The following is a 19495-nucleotide window of genomic DNA, read 5'->3' as shown; positions in this document are numbered from 1 at the left end:
CTCTAACTTTTGCCTCAGTTTGTTTGTAAATTCATTTTAAGCACACATTGCGCTTCAAGAGAATGTTTTAATATATTGCCGTTGACAAATTATTTTACTTTCTCGAAAATCAAATAATAAAAATTGCAATTACATAGAATACTTTTCTAATGAAATGTTAAAATACACACATTTAGTTACTATTATTAGAAAAAAATCACTTTAAATTCATTGAACAACTCATGTATCTACTCTATAATATTGATCAGATACATCACTAGATGCATGATACATTTTAAATAAGTTTTTTTTTTTTTTTAAGTTATTAATTTTTTTTTTGTGGTGGTTGGAGTTTGAACTCCAGACCTTGCATATATTATACATTGTCCGAGTTTTGTTTTTTAAAAGGTATCATACATTTTTATTAAGTTATAAATAAATAATAAAAAAATAACAAATTTGTAAAAAAAAAAAAAAAAAAAAAAAAAAAAAAACAGATTTAAGAAAGAAATATAAAGAGATATACGCTACCTGAAGCATAATTCACCCTACCCTTTGTAGGGTTCATCTCTCTCTCTCTCTCTCTCTGGAAATCAATTCTCTCTTTCTTCGATCCTTCATTCACATTCATACATATATTAACCCTAATCATCACAATCACAATTCTATTCTATCTATATAGTAGCTCACAAACTCTGAGAGCAACAATTTACCCTAATCTTCTTCATTCTTGCGTTTCTCTGTTACCCTTTTATGGATGGACGTGTTTAATGCTGCTGGTGTTGATTCTCTTGTTGCTTCCAACAACCAAGATCTTAATCTTTTGGGAAATCTTACTAAAGGTTCGATTTTTATCAATTTTTTTAGTTTTTACTTTATTGGGTTATTGTTTTTGTTGTAAATTTTTTGTTTTTGTTTTTGTTGTTTGATTAGGGTTTTGCATGTAGATCTGTTTTTGCTGAGAAATTTGATATTTTGATTAATTTTAGTTTAGTGTTCTTGCATGGTACTTGTAGAGTTAAGTGTTTTGTTAATTTTGATTGTAATTTAAGTAATCATCATAATCATAATAGTGTTTGTTTATTGATTGGTTAGTTGCTAAGTAGTTTATAGATGTTACTGCATTATACGGTTCTTGATTTTGGACTTTTTACTATGAAACAGTGATTTTGGATTAATAGGGTTTAATTTAGTAAATGCCGTGTTTGGTGTCGCACCTGTGTCGGTGCCCAACACCGAGACATGTGATTACATTGAATTATGTCATATTCTCAAATTATTATCTGTGTTGAGGTGTCTGTCTGTGTTATATCCAATGTTGTGTTTGTATCCGTGCTTCATAGGTTGTACTTAAGACGAATTTTAGTACCTTTTGAAGTTATGATAATTCTTGTTCATTATTTTTCTTGACTTATTGGAATGTGTTAACTTTATGTTATGTTTAACAGTTATGAAATTGTCAATTGATTCAATTTTCTATTGTTATGCAGATGGTGCATTATTTGATGCTTCACAATATGCATTCTTTGGTAAAGATGTTGCCGAGGAAGTTGAGTTGGGGGGATTAGATGATGTTAATGATTATATCCCTTCTGTTACGTTCAACGAGGAGGAGTTTTTTCACAATGAAGAAGAGGTTGTTTTTTCAATCTCCTAACCGCGTTTATTTCTAATTTCAAATTTTATGTGGCTACTATGTTTAAGTTATAATCATTTTGATCTCTTGCTTATATTTTAAATGTGCATGTTTTCTTCATTTTAACATTCAAATGTTGCTAATTATAGATTGTAGATAAAATTCAATTCGTTATTGTTACCAAAGTATTATATCTGAAATTTGTCTGGTTGACCATCGATGTGAATTTTCAACATTTTGAAATTTGATAACGAATGTGTTGCCTGCTTTGATGGCCAACTGATTCTGCCCTCTGTGTGTTTTGCCTAAAGGACAAAAATGAGTTATCTTACTCTTATCAGTGATTTAATATTGAAGAGATGATACTGTAATTGTACCATCTAACTGTTATTTCTATATTGCAGATGGATGATGTAAGGTCTCTTTCTGATATTGATGATCTCACAACCACTTTTTCGAAGGTATGGATGTGAAAATATGACATTCAGTGCTATCTCAAAATGCTGGAGATTGTTATTAGATTAATGATAGATTAGTATGTTGGTGATTTTTTTTTAATTTTAATCTTGATTGGGATGCCTTCACTTAACTAAAAAAAGTATGTATTCTTTATATTAAAAAATAAAATAGATAGGATAGAAATAAGGTACAGTTAGTGTAGGATAAGGAATCCTCTAAAACAGATATCTAAACACAGTGAACATATAATAAGATGTACTAGAGTTGTTCAATCAATGTGTCTGTGAGTGAAACTGCTTTAAATATCAAATAACTTACTGTTTGTTGAATTGCACTTAAATTTGATGTTCATTTTTCTTGCAAGTTTTTGATTGTGAACCTGATTATAGTGAACCAAATTTACTAACTAACTCCGGAAACTTCAAGCAGCCAGAAAACGTTATATTCTGTTTTTTCATTTTCTTTAAAAAAATATAGAAAACAATTTTCATTTTAAAAAAAATATAGAAAACAAAATGAAGACTTGTTTGAGTGTGTTCTAATTGTTTATTCTCAAAATTTGTTCGTATCTTTCTATTTAGTTTTCAGAACAAGAAAACAATAAAAAGCTAATTTTTTTTTTTGTTTTAACTTTTTATTTTCTCCCTTTCTCTTATTTCCCTTTATTTGAATGTTCTGTAAACAATTAGCACATTTTTTCTGTGATTCAAAAATTGTTTGATATTTTATGTAAGCTGATACTAATATTAAACAACTTGATATATTTCAGTTGAACAAAATTGTTAGTGGACCAAAAAGTGCAGGAGTTATCGGTGATCGGGTATCAAGAGAAAGTGAGTAAGCAATTATACAATAAATTCAGCTATTTGCTTGTTCTTTTATTTAATGAGCTGTTATTTATCTTCATTAATATTTTTGTAAAGTTACATTTTTCAATACTTGAGGGGTAAATTTGGCGCAACCGGTAAAGTTGCTGTCATGTGACTGAAAGGTCACGGGTTCAAGTCCTGGAAACAGCCTCTTGTGTAAAACAGGGTAAGGCTGCGTACAATACACCAAATGGTGGGACCCCTTCCCGGACCCTGCATATGCGGGAGCTCTAGTGCACCGGGTTGCCTTTTTACATTTTTCAATACTTGAGGTGTTTAGGATAGGAACTTAATGTGTTAAAAACTACTTTGGGGATTTGAAGTGTTTCATCAAGTATTAAAATCTTGTGTTGTCAAAGAATTTTTTTGTACCAATATTTTCTGAAAACCTGCTTAAAATTCATTATGTTAATTTGTTAAAACTATTAAACCATTTGCAGCACTCACCCAAAAAATTCTTACTTTGTAACTTGTCCTTTTTCTCTCCCCTCTATACCTGACACACCTACCAGACTTGGGTTTCTCCCTATTCAGTATGCAGAGTTGGAAATTCTTAATACGTCATTTTGAGTCTTCGAAATCAAGAGAAATTTGTGTTACAGTGTGACGTCACCAGTTATTTTATTATTTTTAAAAAAAATAACCTGTAGTCGTGGTTTCTTCTTTCTACAGTTATTTATTGAGTTTTTTTTTGGGTGTCTGCTATAAACTCTCTGACCTCTTTATTAAGAAATCTCTAGCTGTGTTTACAAACATTGATTTAGAACCTGTCCAAACACGTAACTTTACAAGTGGAAAGCCTTTGGGTGAGTGCTGCAAGCTAGCTTATATTTTTAATGTTTTTAAGTAGAGGAAGGTTCTACTTCCGAAAGAAAGAGCCAGAGAAATGTTGGGTCATACCTCAGTGTTTTCAACAAGTTTTGTCTTGGTTTTTAGTAACCACAATAATATGGTAGAAGGGGGCTATGCTGTGCAGTAACCACAATAATATTTCGTTTGGGAAATTGCCTTGTTTTGTGGTCATTCATAAGGTCTGTAGGTGTGTGTAATTTTTTCTTTCTTTCCGAAGCTTGGTGCTCTAAGAGACATAGATATACACCAGTCAGGTTAATGGATAATTTGTTAGATAACATTTTGGAGTTTCGACTTGGATATGATGCATCTAAGTGAAATTTGTATTTAGGCTTTATAGCTGCATTATATCCCCTTTTATGCATGGAATCTTGCTTCAATTGTTTAATTTTTTTTTGTTTTTGCCATTCTTCACTTAATTATGTATCGATAATATTTTTTTTCTCTTTCTTTCAGATTCCTCTGCTTCTGAATGGTCACAGAGGGATGATGTTCCCTACTGGGTTGACGAAGGTTCTCAGGATGGCAAACGATGGTCTTCACATCCACATTCTTCTGTTGCTCATATGCAAGAATCAAAGCCCTTATACAGAACGTCTTCCTATCCTGAGCAGCAACGGCAGCTGCAACACCAACTCCAACATCGCTCTAGTGAACCTGTTCCTAACTGGTTTGATCAACAGTTGTATGATAGTGAAACTGCTGATGCTGACAGGAGATGGTCGTCGCATCCACATTCCTCCATTTCACACCTAGAAGGACCGATGCCCTTGCATAGAACATCTTCATATCCTGATAAGCAACAAGAGCTTCATCGTTTTTTGAGTGAACCAATTTGGGCACCAAAGTCTTCATTTACTTCTTATCCTCCCCCTGGGGGTAGGTCTCAACAATCTTCTCCAAATTACAGTACAGGCCAGTTGAACATTCCTTATGCTGGGGGAGCTCACATGGCATTGTCATCACAAAATCGCTCTCATCTATTCAATTCTGCATCACACTTGGGTGGACCAAAATATGAGCCACATCTTAATGGAAACTTGGCCCAATTTAATACTGGCTCCCCTCTCAATAATCGAATCCAGAATCAGTGGGTCAACCAAACAGGGTTGTATCTTGGAGATAATTCAAACCTTCTGAATAATATGTTGCAGCAGCAACTATACCATCATAATGGATCAGTGTCTCCTCACTTACTGCCTCAGTTGCAGCAACAGCAGCACAGATTGCATTATCCTGTTCAGGCGTCAGCAGGCTTAATGTCAGGTTTACAGCCACATTTATTTAATCACCATCTTCCGTCTGGATCATCCATTGTTAGAGAGAATAGACAAAAACCAACCCGTAAACATCGGGTCTCTCAACAGGGTTCTAATGCCAGTAGCCAGAAAAGCGAAAGTTGTTCAATACAGTTCAGGTCCAAGTATATGTCTAGCGAAGAAATTGAGAGTATTCTTAAAATGCAGCTTGCTGCTGTTACTCATTTTAATGACCCCTATATTGATGACTATTATCACCAAGCTTCTCTTGCAAAAAAACCCTCTGGGGCTAAATTTAAATTTTCATTTTGCCCAACCAAAATGAAGGATCTTTCTTCACGAGCCCGTGCCAATACTGAGCCACACAGGTTTCTTCAGGTTGATACTATAGGGAGGATTTCATACTTGCCCATTCGTCAGCCTCGCCCTCTTCTTGAAGTTGATCCTCCAAACTCCTCTGCCAGTGGTGGCTCTGAGCGAATTATTTCAGAGAAGTCCCTTGAGCAGGAGCCATTGTTTGCAGCCAGAATCACTATTGAGGATGGTCTCTGTCTTCTCCTCGATGTAGATGATATTGATCGTTTCCTTAAGTGCAATCTTCTACAAGATGGTGGAACACAATTCACAAGAAGAAGGAATGTCCTTTTGGAAGGACTAGCAACATCACTTCATCTCGTGGACCCACTTGGAAAGAATGGACACAAAGCTGGTCTTACTGCCAAGGATGACCTTGTCTTCTTACGACTAGCATCTATTTCCAAGGGACGGAAGCTCCTAGCGAAGTATCTTCGGTTGCTTGATCCTGGTAGTGAGCTTGTGCGGATTGTCTGCATGGCTATATTTCGTCATTTAAGATTTTTATTCGGTAGTATCCCCTCTGATTCAGCAGCAGCAGAGACTGCCAGTGATCTTGCTATGGTTATTTGTCAGTGTATTGAAGGAATGGATCTTGGTTCTCTTGGTGCTTGTCTGGCAGCAGTGGTTTGTTCCTCAGAGCCTCCTCCTCTGCGTCCCCTTGGAAGTCCTGCTGGAGATGGTGCTTCCCTTCTTTTAGTATCTGTTCTCGAGAGCGCTACTGAACTTCTAACTGATTCTCAAGTTGCTTCAAACAAAAAATTGGGCAATCGTTCATTTTGGCAGGGCTCATTTGATGAATTTTTTGATCTTCTCACGAAGTATTGTATGAATAAGTACCAGAGTATAATGCAGTCACTTGTTATACAAGGGGAACAAAATGTGGCTGCAATTGGATCAGATGCTGCTAAAGTAGTTAGTAAGGAAATGCCTGTTGAGCTCTTACGTGCAAGTCTTCCTCACACCAACGACCGGCAGAGAAAGTTATTACTAGATTTTGCTCAGCGCTCTTCGCCTGTGGCTGGATTTAACAGCTATGCTGGGAGCAGTAGTAGTAGTCGTGTGAACTCGGAGACAGTGCTTAGTTGATAGTGTAGAGATTTCTTCTGATGATAATGGTTTTTTTGGGTTTAATGTCGCATCAAATGCGCCGCTTACCTTGCATCTGTTCAAGTACATTTTGTAGCAGTCTAAAATTGGAAAATGCAAGTTGCATCTGTGGCGGCGATGCTGATGATTCCATGAGAATGTGTTGGCATTTGTGATATATTTACTTTCAGGCTCTTCATATATCATGAAATACTCAGTTTGATTTGTTCCTCATGTCTTTTATTTTATTTACGACGGGGGGAGCTTAATACTCGATGAGACTTTTCGTAGACACACTAGTGGTTAGCATGTACAGGTTTAGGAAGATATTTGATTCCCATGTTCCCTTTCAGTTATGTATACAAGTTGTGAGGGTTGGGTTATATTCAAATCTAATGATAATGATGGGCAACTCTTGCCCTAGGGGTGCACTGGGAAACATGTTGACCTGTTGGTGGGGCTGAAATACCATAGGAACTAGTTAAGAATAATCTATGTTGACTTTGCTGGATGGTCACTTTCCCAAACTCATAGACATGTCTTCTAATGTCTTCATTCAATGAGATATCATTTACTAGTAGTTTTATGATTTTATTCGTGCGTTTTCTTATGAAATTTGTTGATGAGATTCATTGCCGTTTTTTATTCTTTACTTAACATGCAATATATGAGCGTTACATTGCTACTGTTAGGGAAATGCATGAATTTGTCTTTACTTGCAATATAACAACCCTTCAAATATGAACACTTTCATTTCTTTTGAGGGATTAAAGATCAAGTATTTGTCTCCGTGAGCATAGCTCAATTGGCAGGGACATTGCATAATTTATGCAGGGGCCGGGGTTAGAATCCCGGACATCCCACTTCTCTAAAATAGGATATATTAAAATAATGTAGTTTTGAATGAAAATACATTCAAACATAACTTTGAAATTTTCATAAATAATGTAGTTTTGAATGAAAATACATTCAAACATAACTTTGAAACTTTCAGTTGAAAATATACAAGTTAATTTATATTAATTCTCAATAATGAATATTTTTTTTTACTAACTCAGTAATGAATCTCAATATGTAGTTATATTGAAAATGCTAATCGATGTGAGTTAATTGTAATGTTGCAACAATATATGTGTAATACGAATGTACTGTATACCAAATGATTTTTTATTAATATAGTGTACAATCAAAGAGGTTGCTTATATAAGCAAAGAGGTTGATAACTATTTCCATAATTTGTGGCGCCATCTATAAATCATTAGTGAGAACTTCAACGGTGAAGATTGCGTTAGGGAGCACTCCTTTGTGGTAGATCACACAAGGCTTCTCGTGCAACTCCCCTGTGTTGAGCCACTTTTATTAGGCTTCATGCCAGTCCATAACAGTTGCCCCCCAAGTTCTTATTGTCTTTATGATGTAATTGACTTGTTACATGGTTCACGGTCTTTGGCGATATCCTGTGACTTCGTAGTTGTTGTGTTGATTTGGCGTTGCGCACGATGAGCTTGTGGCCTTGTGTTCGCTTTGCTTCTTTGTGTCGCGCATGATATCTGCATTGTTTTTGTACGACATCCGCATCGTGAGCGCATGTAGTTGGTATTTATGACGTGATTTGATGAGACACCTCTTCTATTTTGTTATTCTGCATGTACTCCACGCGCCAATAACTCAAGTGTTTAACAATGAAATGCTTAACACTATTCTCATGTCATTTTAGTTTCTCGCTTAAATGCTTCCGATCATTCGGTCCATTATTTGTTAAAAGACTCACGTGGCTCATTTTTTAGAAATGAAAAATTTACAGCAAAAACAATATACTTTATCCACATCTTTAAACTAAACCAACAATTTTCTTTCAAAAGTCTCTCAATTACTCAACTTCATGGAAAAATAAGAATATGAAAAATGCCTAAAAAGCTATGAAGACCCCGATATGGGTGCGGGTACGATACGAGTATGTCGATATGCGATTTTTTTTTTTAAAATTTAGGATACGATACGGTTAGGATACGTTAACAAAAATTAATAATAAAACTTATATGTATGTAAAATACTTGAAGAAAATTAACACTGATTACTCATCGTTATTGTATTATTATAAAAGTTACAATTTTTAAAAATAATACATGTGATCAAAATAATTTTTTTTGAAAGTTTTCTTATAAAACATATTACATTTTCATATGTTGGGATATCGAGAGAAACATCATTAAAAGAATTTCCAACACAAATTTAATCTAATGTTAATTAACTGAATCACCTATGTCGCTACATTCATCAACAAGAAGTATAATTTTAAATGTTTCATCGAAAAATAATTTTATTGATGCATATCTAAAATTGAATCATATACATCTATAATGAATTTTTACAATATTGTCTCACTTTTTTACTCTTCATCTTTTTATATGATACGTATCTGTGAAGTATCTTAGAAGTACCCATGTGTATCTGTGGAGTATCACATAAGTATCTTGTAACGCCCTATTTTACTTATTTAATTATTTTATTGAGTTTAAATGTCTTTTTATAATTTAGTCGATTTATTTTGATGAGTGATATTTTGTTATGTTATATGTTGGTATTTATTAGTATAATATATATGTTATTTGGTGTATAAATATATATATGTTATTTGGTGTAGAAATATATGTTATTTTGTGTAGAAATATATGTCATCTGGTGTAGAAATATATTTCTTATTTGGTGTAGAAATATATATATATATGTTATTGAAATATATTTGTTATAGAGATATATTTGTTATAAAAATATGTTATATTATATATGTATGTGTATATATATATTAGAATAGAATATTGAGACTTGGAGGGCAGATTTGGAAATAAGAGAAAATAAGTAGGTTAAGGATTTATATAAAAGGGAGAGTTAGAATTAGAAAATAAGGACTAAGTGAAACCTCCTTTTGGAGAAAAATGGAGAAAACCAAGATAAGAGAAGAGTCAGAGGAGAGAAAGCGGTAGAGTCCTTCGTCGATCAATCTAAGGTAAGGGTGGGACTAACATTCTTTAATTCTAAGTTGTATAATTCTGAAAATTGGATTTGACATGTGGTAGGTTGTAGTTTTGGGAATTTGAGAATTAGGGTTAGAAGTTGTAATTGGTTGATTAGATGATAGAAACCTGTTGAATTAATGAAGAAACAGTGTTTAGACCTTAGATTATTCATAGTACAATGATTAGAACCAGTTTTGGGGTTGAGTTGATGAAAATTGGGATTTTCGCTTGAAAAGTCGGTGTCTAAACGTTTTTACAAATAAGGGATTATGTGAGGTTTGGGAAAATGATTCTTGGGATGGTTAAGACTTGAAATAACTGTAGATTATGATAGAGTCAAGTGTCAGGAGCGTGTAGGCGAAAACGGCATCAAAATCCGATTAACGGTTTGAATTTTACGTGCGAAATGGTGAAAATCGCACTTTTTGAGAAGCAGATTTCTGGACCTGATGCTGTCAAAACGTGTCACGTTTTCGCAAGCGTGACACGATTTTGTTGGCCGAAAGTTCAATGGTTCTGGGCATAAAAACATGACACGATTTTTGTGAATCAGATCCTTCATATTTCACTATTTTCACCCCTTTCCGCTTTGAACTGGGTTTTGGTGTAAACATAAAAGTTTTAAATAATTTTGTTAGCTTTCCAATGGCTTTGGTTTGACCTGAAAATGATTTTTGGTTTTTGAGATATGATGAAAATACTCCAAGGAGGTCTTAGTGAAATCTTAGGAAAATTCAGCATAACCATTTCTAAGTTATTCCAAAACTTATGGAATAATTCCAAACCTCAAAACTAGAAGTACTATGAGTTCAATTAAGGTGTTTAAGAGTATTTAACCTATGTTATGAGTTGATCTTGAGATAGGAATGGAAGTTGTTATTAAGTTATAGACTTACAGAGAGCCTGAATCAAATGATTAATGATTGTTGGTTAGTTTGAGATATTTATATAATGTGTTGAAAATGTATGATATGGAAATTATTATTGTTTATGTCATTCAAGTTGTTGTTATTGATGTTGCTATGTTGCAAGATGTTTATGTTGATGTTTCTGCTGTTGTTGAATCATTATTGTCATTAAGTTGCAAGTGTTGGTCTAAGTTACAAAGTTGTAAGATGTTGTTCTAAAGTATTGGAGTCATATAAGTTGTTGATATTGTCCAAGTTGTAAGTTGTTGAGTCCATGCATACTCATTTGAAGTTGAGGGATTGATTCCCTGTGAGCTTTTGCTTTTACCTTGAGGGCTTGATGCTCTGTGAGCTTTTGCTCTTATGTTGAGGGTTTGATGCCCTGTGAGTGTATTTATGCTCTTTATGTTGAGGCCTTGATGCCCTGGTTGGTACCACATGCATGATTAAGAAGTTGAAGTTGCATATGTTGAGTTTAAGTTGTAGAAGTCGCATTGTCGTCGTCGTTAAGTTGTCATTTATCAATGAGTTATAAAAAAAGAACTATTGTGAAGTATTAATATTTATTAATCGTTGTTGTTTATGATGTTATAAGATGATGTTTATGATTTGATTATTATGTTGTTATATGATGATGTTTATGATGTGAAGTATATGATGATGTTTATGATTTGATTATTATGTTGTTATATGATGATGTTTATGATTTGATTATTATGTGATGTATGATGTTGTATATAATGTGATGAATATGAAGTTAATGATGATTAGAAGTTGATGAGTTATTAAAGAAGTATTATATGAAGAGTTAATGTTATTAAATGATGAAGCTTAAGTTGTTGAATTATATGCTTATTATTATTGTTTGTGAAATCTCACCCCTTCTGCTTGGAAATGTTGCCCTTACAATTGGGTAACTTGCATGTAACCAAGAATAGTTGCGGTTGTGAGTGGATTCTCTCACGTGTGTTTTAGGGTGGTCTGATATGTAACGGGATGAGGATTTTGCTTGTTTCCCATGTGTTACGTATTTATTATTTTTATGTTGAAGATTTGTTCAGAATGGATTTTAATAAGTTGTTTAAGTTGAGGCCGTTGTGCCAATACGATGTTTAATTTAAATGTTTTCCGCTGCATTGAGATTTAATTTGATGACATGAGATGATTGAAATAAATACTATTTTTACTATATTTATATTTGAAGGAAGTGTAGCATCCTGTTTTTAGTTGTTTCAAGTTGGGAAAACAAGGTGTTACATATCCGATAAAATATTTATTAAAAATTAAAATAATTAATTTCGATACTTTGTGGGTGCGTATCCACGAGGATCCGTGGAGTATCGGTATCTGATACGCGTACGTCTATGTTTTGGAGTATCCGGGTTTCATAGCTAAAAAATTTGTGTATAGAAAATGTGAGATTCAATTCCCTAATATGCTCTTTTTCAATTAAAACGTCTATGGTTTCTACATAAATAATACCTAAATTTCTAGGATTATAGATATCTAAAGGAGTGATAGGTTGTTGATGTTTACATCAACATTTGACGCATCAAGAACACTATCATTGTCATTGTTCAAATTTTCATAATAACGTTCAAGACTATCTTCTTCATCCATCATCATTTGAAGTCACTTCTACTTGTCTATATACTTATATAAAAGAAAATGTCCATTGAATTTACCATTTTGCCCTTATAAAGGGCAATTTGGTAAATTACTAATTGGTTGAGTTTTTTTATTTTTTTATTTTAAGGTTGGCATATAAATTTCATTTTTGCTCCTAACCAATTTTTTTTAATTATTTTCTAATTTTTATATTTTTAATAACTTTTAATTATTTTCCAATTTTTATATTTTTTTAAAATTTTTTCTCCCAAATTCAGTTGCTTCTACGTTGCCGTTGTGGGAGATTAAGATATCGTTTGACCCGACTTTTTTCAAACTTCTCTACATTTTTAAGGAGAAGTTAGGCCAAACACAATATCAATTAATTACTTACTAAAAAAAGAACATTTTTTAACGCATAAAATTGAATGGAATGAGCTTTGACCAGAAGCTGTTGAATGTTGCTTTAAGAAACTACTTCTCGACAATTTATTTCACAAAAACCTCTTTTCAACTCACGTTGGGAACCTTTTCTTTATTTTTTAATATTATATTTCAATATGTTTTTTTCTTCCATTTAACTTTATTTTTTTCAAACGTTCCATTTAATTTTTTAAAGAGGTTCCATTTAATTTTATCTTTTTTTCAAATAAATTGTATTATCTTTTTATCACTTATATATTTAATTTCAATATCGTTTAATCATCACAACCTCGCAAATATCCTAACCAATTTTTTTTAAATTTTTAAATTTTTAATAACTTTTAATTATTTTCCAATTTTTATATTTTTAACTATTTTTCAATTTTTTCTCCCAAATTCAGTTGCTTCTACATTGCCGTTGTGGGAGATTAATGTATCGTTTGACCCGACTTTTTTCAAACTTCTCTACATTTTTTAGGAGAAGTTAGGCCAAACACAATATCAATTAAGTACTTACTAAAAAAAGAACATTTTTTGAACGCATAAAATTGAATGAAATGATCTTTGACCAGAAGTTGTTGAATGTTACTTTAAAAAACTACTTCTCGATAATTTATTTCACAAACACCTTTTTTCAACCCACGCTGGGAATCTTTTCTTTATTTTTTAATATTATATTTCAATATGTTTTTTTCTTCCATTTAACTTTATTTTTTTCAACCGTTCCATTTAATTTTTTAAGGAGGTTCCATTTAATTTTATCTTTTTTTCAAAGAAATTTTATTATCTTTTTATTACTTATATATTTAATTTCAATATCGTTTAATCATCACAACCTCACAAATATTTCTATTCATGCTGTCATTTAATGATTCCAAATATTTTTATTTTCTTTCTTCAACCTCGCGAATACACACACACACACATCAACGTTTAGGTCTGCTTTTTTTATGCACAGACATGCTTTGAATTTTTTACGCACAAATTAAAAATACTTATTGCATTATTCTTTATTTCATGTGCATAATTTGTGTCAGGATACATATTGCATCACTATTTGGAAAGCAACTAATCCTAATCAGTTTGGATGATATTATGAGAGTTGCACCAAATGTTCGAAGACATCATTGTCAAATGGTCCTAGCTATAGATGCACATGCGGGAGCGATGCTTAATTTCCATCTGTTTCAACAATGTTAATTGGTTAACGGGGTTCATATAATGCACATGAATGCATTTATCTAGCCTTTTTAGGAAGATAATAGGAAGATAAATTAGAAGTCATGATACATTTTCTTTAGCTTAAAATCAGTTATGCTACCTTTATTTTATAAGTTATATGTAACTATATTCGCATACGTCTTATCCATGTTAATATGCATTAGACTAATATTGTTGTTATTTCCCTGTTTAGCATTTTCCAAACGAGGTGTCAAGAACAATTCTAAAAGGAAAGTGCAAATCAATCACTCTCATTGATGACCAGACACAAAAAATATAAGTGTCGCCTCATTACCACCGAAAGAGAAAGCTATGAAGAATACTTGGGTGGACAGTGGTTCAATTTCTGCAAAGAACGTGTGATGGAAGAAGGTGGTAAGCTCATCTTGGATCTCGAAAAGTCACAGAAGAACTTGCATGTTCGAGTTGTTCCAAAGTCAGAGATGACATTTTGCATAAATTAAATCTAGGGTTAATATAGTAAAGTCACACGAAAAAAATTAGGTTAAATCTAAGGTTAATATTGCATCACGGGTTAACATTTAAAAATAAGAGATGACATTTTGCATAAATTAAATTTAGGGTTAATATAATTTATTTAGTAAAATTAAGGAGAAAAATTAGGAGCGATTTGTTTATTTTGATTTCCCTAACAATTAACATTAACATTTTTATTAAATTAAATAGGGTTAATACAGTAAAATTAAGCAAAGAAGTTAGGTTAAATCTAGGGCAAAATTTTACGTTCGGGTTAACTTTAAGGAATAAGAGATTATAATAATTGTTATGTTATTTTTTATGTAGTGCTTTAGGCTCTGTGTTCTAAAATTTTGGTTTACACAACTTTGATTTTCATATTTATAAAGGACAACAATTTTTCGTAATTTATAAGATTTCTCCTTCAGAGCTAAATTTTTAAAAAATAATTATTCAACCCGTGTTCGCACGGGTTTGTAACTAGTTTACACAAAAAAAGAAAATACATCTTTTGATAGATCATATTGTGTCTTTTTACATAGTGCAATTTAAATTTAAGGAGAAAGACAGAGAAGTGAAAGACCGACAAAAAATAAAGAAGTAATATATTAAAGATAGAAAAAGAAGTTGAGAGAGAACAAAAATAAGCGGTGCTTTTAGATAAAGAATTTTTTTGAAGAGGTTAAACAATGAAGAAGAGAGGATAAGTGGGAGAAAATGTGTGTATTAGAGACTTGAAATTTTCTTCATTGATATAGGAGTATACCGAGAGTTTGATTAATACAATTTGGGTCTGCTAACCGGTGCCTCGGGCACGGGTTAAACATATTATAAAAGAGAATTATTATCATAAAAAAAAATTGTTTTTGATTTTATTATAAATTAATTACACAATTTCAATGCATTAACAACTATATAATTTCATTTTTTCATATCCTTAACCAGTATCTCGGGGGCAGCAGTTAGCATTTCTCATACAATTAGTATAAGTCCATTGATGTAGTCAACATATAATTATGACATTGATTGAATTTAAGGTTATAAATTGAATATGACAAGACAAAATATGGAAATAAGAATGGAAATATCGAAAATGTGTCCATTGATAACCCATTAAGCTCTCAATTGATGGTCAGATGAATGCAAGGGTAAAACTGGAATGAGATGACACAAAGAAGGAGGGAATGACAAAATATGGAAATTATGATTGCATAACTATCTTTCATTTATATATATATATATATATATATATATATATATATATATATATATATATATATATATATATAGATAGATTTAAAAAATGCAATTATTAGAATATATAAGTAAAGAAAATAATAAAATTATAAAAAAAAAATGTAATTTAAATGAAAAACAAAAGTAGAAGATAGAAAGCTTTACCAAAACTTTCTTGTGAGCCGTCACCAAAATCTTAATTTCTTCTCATTCATCCATCAAATATGTGTGATTTAAGGTCAATTTTAGACCCAAATCACCCCTCTAACTCGTTCTTCTCTTTCCCTATTATTGAAATAAGTGATTTTCACATCTATTTCATTTTTTTTATTTTGTGATTTTTTCATCTTCGTGCGACGTTGGTTTGTTTGTCGTCTTCGTGCGACGTTGGTTTATTTGTCGTCTTCGTGCGACGTTGTTTGTTTTTCTTGTTTCTATCAGGTATTTGATCGGTTCAAATTGTCAGATTACCTTTGGTCCAGTGCAAATTCAATCAATGACTTTGACATCATTCACGTTGCAGATCCGAAGACATGGTTATCCCGGAGATTTAAATATAGTCATATCTGCAGGCATTTGTACTTGGCCGTTTTATGCTATTAACATGGATGTTGGGAGTCTGTTCACAGATTCATCATTTTTGTTTTTAGCGAATTTGCATTATATCGATGTACTCTATCAATTTAAATGAATGAATATCATTTGTTTTGTAAAAAAAAAATGTTAACAAGTTGTCAAGGAAAATATTTTACGTTGAAAACTTTAATTTTTAAACATTTTAAAAGTTGAATCATCATTATGTAAAGAAAAAGTTGAATCATCATTTTTCAAAACAATATTTTATGGGGAATGGTTTTTTTTTTTAAAAAAAAAAAAAAAACCAATGGGACCATATATATAGACAAACAAAATCAAGCCACTTTAACACAAGGTGAACAGAAAGAAGCTTGGCAAAGTAGAAGAGTTGCACAAACCACAACAAAAAAGAATAAATATATCATTCAATGTTAAGCACTGTCGCAAGGGCATTGATTTTTTTTTTTTGGTAAGGTAAGGGCATTGATTATGTATGCAAAATAAGTAAGTTTTTATTAAAAAATGATATATTTGATCAAAAGTAACAACTTATATTTTCTAAGAAAAATTTTTTATTTGCAAATTTCTTAACCAAAGTGTCCCCGTGAGCTTAAGCTAAGTTGGTAGAACATTGCATTATATATACAAAGAGTCAGGGTTCGAATCTCAAACACCCCACTTATTTACTTTGAAAAAGTGAATTTCTACCCACTAAACTATTTAACAATTTTTTTTCCTTAAACCAAATTTATTCTTTTATTTGAAGGAAGGATCATATATTTATTCTTTTAACCAAGGATGTTTTTGACATTTGACAAAAGTATTTTTTGGAAACATTGAATGAGAGAGAATTTACCGTTTTGCCACATAAACTCCATATTAACCGGTGCCAATGTGCCATGACGAAACAGTGTTATTGCACATTGATTTAGGTTAAAAACCTATTCAAATCCCTTTGTCCCTTCTACTTTTATTTCTTACAAAACCCCAACCCATTTTTCACCTTCCTCATTTTACCCTCGCCGGAACACCCCCATCAACCACCGTCTCCACTTTTCTTCGTTCGCCGGAACTTTCCTGTTCTCCAGCCGCTCTTCTTCCGTTCAGAGACCCTCCGACATCCGCGCCGGTCTATCCCAACCATCACTGTCCTGGTTTGCTTCTTCTTTTTCATTTTCATTTTTCTCGTTTTTTTCTCTGTGTTTTGTTAGGGTTAAGAGGGTCGATTCACAACCATCGCTTTGCATGTCTCATTTTAGAGAAATTGGAAAAATTAGGGTTTTCCCTTAATATATTTTGGGTTTAGGGTTTAGGGTAATGGGTCTTTAAAGGGATAAACATGTGTGTGAAATGAATGTGTTGACTGGATAGGGTAGTGGATTTTATATACGAGGAAATGCTTAGGGATGATTGCGATTGATTGTGAACATGATACTGATTTGTCATGGATACGGACACTGGACACGACTGACACTGACATGCCGACACCGTTAATAATTTGAGAAAATCACATAATTAAGCGTAATTATATGTGTCAGTGTCGTGTTGGTATCGGACATGACACGTGTCCGACACCAAGATACGCCTAATCCGAGGAGTGTCCGTGCTTCATAGATTTGTATTAACAAAGTTGGCGATTTCCTGTTGTGTGTTATTCTGTGTGACTGAATTTTAAGGATCCATTGGGGGATAATAATCGGGATTTGAGCGCTCATTACTATATATCTCTGTGCATTGTGTATTATGCCCATTTGTGTGTTGTTTTTTTGGATTTGATTCTTGTGGCTTATTGTTTGTTCATATGGTAGTTTAGTTGAAATTAGTTTATAAAGTGGAAAATGCATGGCGTGGAAGGTTAAATGAGACTTAGAATTTTGGTTGAACCTAACTCAACTCCACAACCCTCGTGCATGGACATGTGGACTGTGGAGTGTATCGCCCTATAAGTTATATCAGGTGGCCTAATTCCGTAAGTAAAACCAACTTTTAAGGTGAGAGATGGTTGTAGCTATGGAGTTGATATAGAGGCGACAAAGGTGAGATGTGGAGGTGGCGGAGGTTGTGCCATCAGTTGAGTGAGAGTGGATGATGTATGGACTGTGATGATGGCTATTCATTTGTGGTTGCAACCTTTAGGGTTTATGACATTGCGACTGATTTGTGAGCTCTCTGGTTAGCATAACAGAATCCGAGTGATTTCCTGTTTTGTGTATTATTATTCTTTGACTGAATTTTGTGGTCTCTTTGGGAGATGGTAATCAGGATTGAGTTTATCATTCCCATATATGCATAGTTTTTCTAGCTTCAGTTCTTGTAGCTTAATGCTCAAATGGCAGTGTTAATTTTGTTTTTCGAGAATCCTATTTCCATGTGTTGAGTTGATATATGGTCCCTCTTCTTTTCAGGTACCATGGGCACCAAAAGAGCGCGTCCAACTAATAAGGTCAGTACTTTTCGATCTGCTGCCCCTGCTGCTAATGTGCCTGCACCTCCTCCTCCTGATTTGGTGGACATAGTAGCACGTTTGGACCGTATTGAGGCGCGCCAGCAGCGTATTGAAGCAAGCCAACAACGCATTGAAGCGAGCCAAGAGCGTATTGAGACTGCCGTCCACCAGCGCTTTGATGAGCTATTCCGCATTATGGATGGTCAAATCCCCCAACCTCCAACTCAGTGATTTGTCCTTTTTTTTTAGTTTGTGAATCTCAGGGAAGTGTCGTTCTTTTTCTTTTAGTAGTTAACATTGAAGACAATGTGTGGTTTAAATGTAGGTGGGGTACCAATTAAATCAAAATTTTCCAATTCAGTTGTATTTGCACTACACTTGATAATTGCAAGTAATTAGGCAATATATGACTGACTTTTTGGAATGGACTATTAAGCTGATATAGTAAGATATGACTGACGTCTTTGCTAATGGGTGATTGTTTTGCTAAGCGATATCGTTCTAGTATCATATGGCACAATGTGATCCTATTTGAAATTTAACCCTGTTCGCTTGCATTTGTTTTTCCTGATTTGGTCTTCAGTTTTAGTCATATTGTTTCTTTGGAATGGTGATATCTCTATTGGTTGATATATTCTACAACTTGGTTTTATATCTTGTTGTGACTTCAATAATTCACATGCATGCTTGAATACTTAGGCAAGTATGATTGATTCTTTTGAACCATCAGAGTTGTTCTGATACAATATTTGTAGAGTTGGTGAGGTATTTAATTGCTAGCTGAGTCATTGAGTGTTATTTATGATCTGATGAAATATATGAAAGCAAAAGTAATTGAAAATATATCCTTTGGGGATGAATTGTGGAAGTTCAGAGTTGTCATAGGGTGAAGCAGTGCATTAAGCTTCACTAGTTATAGTTTTGACCTGATTTTGATTTGTTCTGATTCATCAGCTTCTGATTCTTGTTGTGCATGTGAAAATAGAAGTGTAGATGAAATTGTTAAGCTTACGGTAAACACACTTGCTATGTAAAATTTTGGATAAATCTTGTAGTACTCAGACACATGTGTGATGTTTATTTGTC

At 33.0% G+C, this 19495-nt stretch overlaps 1 protein-coding gene and 1 long non-coding RNA gene across 2 annotated transcripts; both read left to right on the top strand.

Moving 5' to 3' along the window:
• Window positions 1–521: 521 nt before the first annotated feature.
• Window positions 522–7089, top strand: LOC120577294 (protein PAT1 homolog 1). Its single transcript, XM_039828414.1, has 5 exons — window positions 522–821; window positions 1470–1615; window positions 2020–2076; window positions 2844–2907; window positions 4252–7089. Exons 1-5 carry the CDS (start codon window positions 737–739, stop codon window positions 6495–6497), a joined length of 2598 nt encoding a protein of 865 aa, XP_039684348.1. The 5' UTR covers window positions 522–736; the 3' UTR covers window positions 6498–7089.
• A 9774-nt stretch (window positions 7090–16863) lies between these two features.
• Window positions 16864–19017, top strand: LOC120577751 (uncharacterized). The gene is made up of 2 exons (XR_005643709.1): window positions 16864–17117; window positions 18369–19017. It is a non-coding gene; the product is annotated as an uncharacterized lncRNA (long non-coding RNA).
• The last annotated feature ends 478 nt before the right edge of the window (window positions 19018–19495 follow it).

The sequence above is a fragment of the Medicago truncatula genome, chromosome 8 (genome assembly GCF_003473485.1).
Source record: "Medicago truncatula cultivar Jemalong A17 chromosome 8, MtrunA17r5.0-ANR, whole genome shotgun sequence".
Lineage (NCBI taxonomy): Eukaryota > Viridiplantae > Streptophyta > Magnoliopsida > Fabales > Fabaceae > Medicago > Medicago truncatula.
This window is presented reverse-complemented; position numbering and strand designations above follow the sequence as displayed.

Excerpts from the sequence above, each read along its gene's own strand:
- LOC120577294 (XM_039828414.1), top strand. The coding sequence starts at position 737 with ATGGACGTGTTTAATGCTGCTGGTGTTGATTCTCTTGTTGCTTCCAAC. Across the intron at positions 822-1,469 it reads TTTGGGAAATCTTACTAAAG|ATGGTGCATTATTTGATGCT; the intron begins GTTCGATTTTTA and ends ATTGTTATGCAG. Across the intron at positions 1,616-2,019 it reads TTTTTCACAATGAAGAAGAG|ATGGATGATGTAAGGTCTCT; the intron begins GTTGTTTTTTCA and ends TCTATATTGCAG.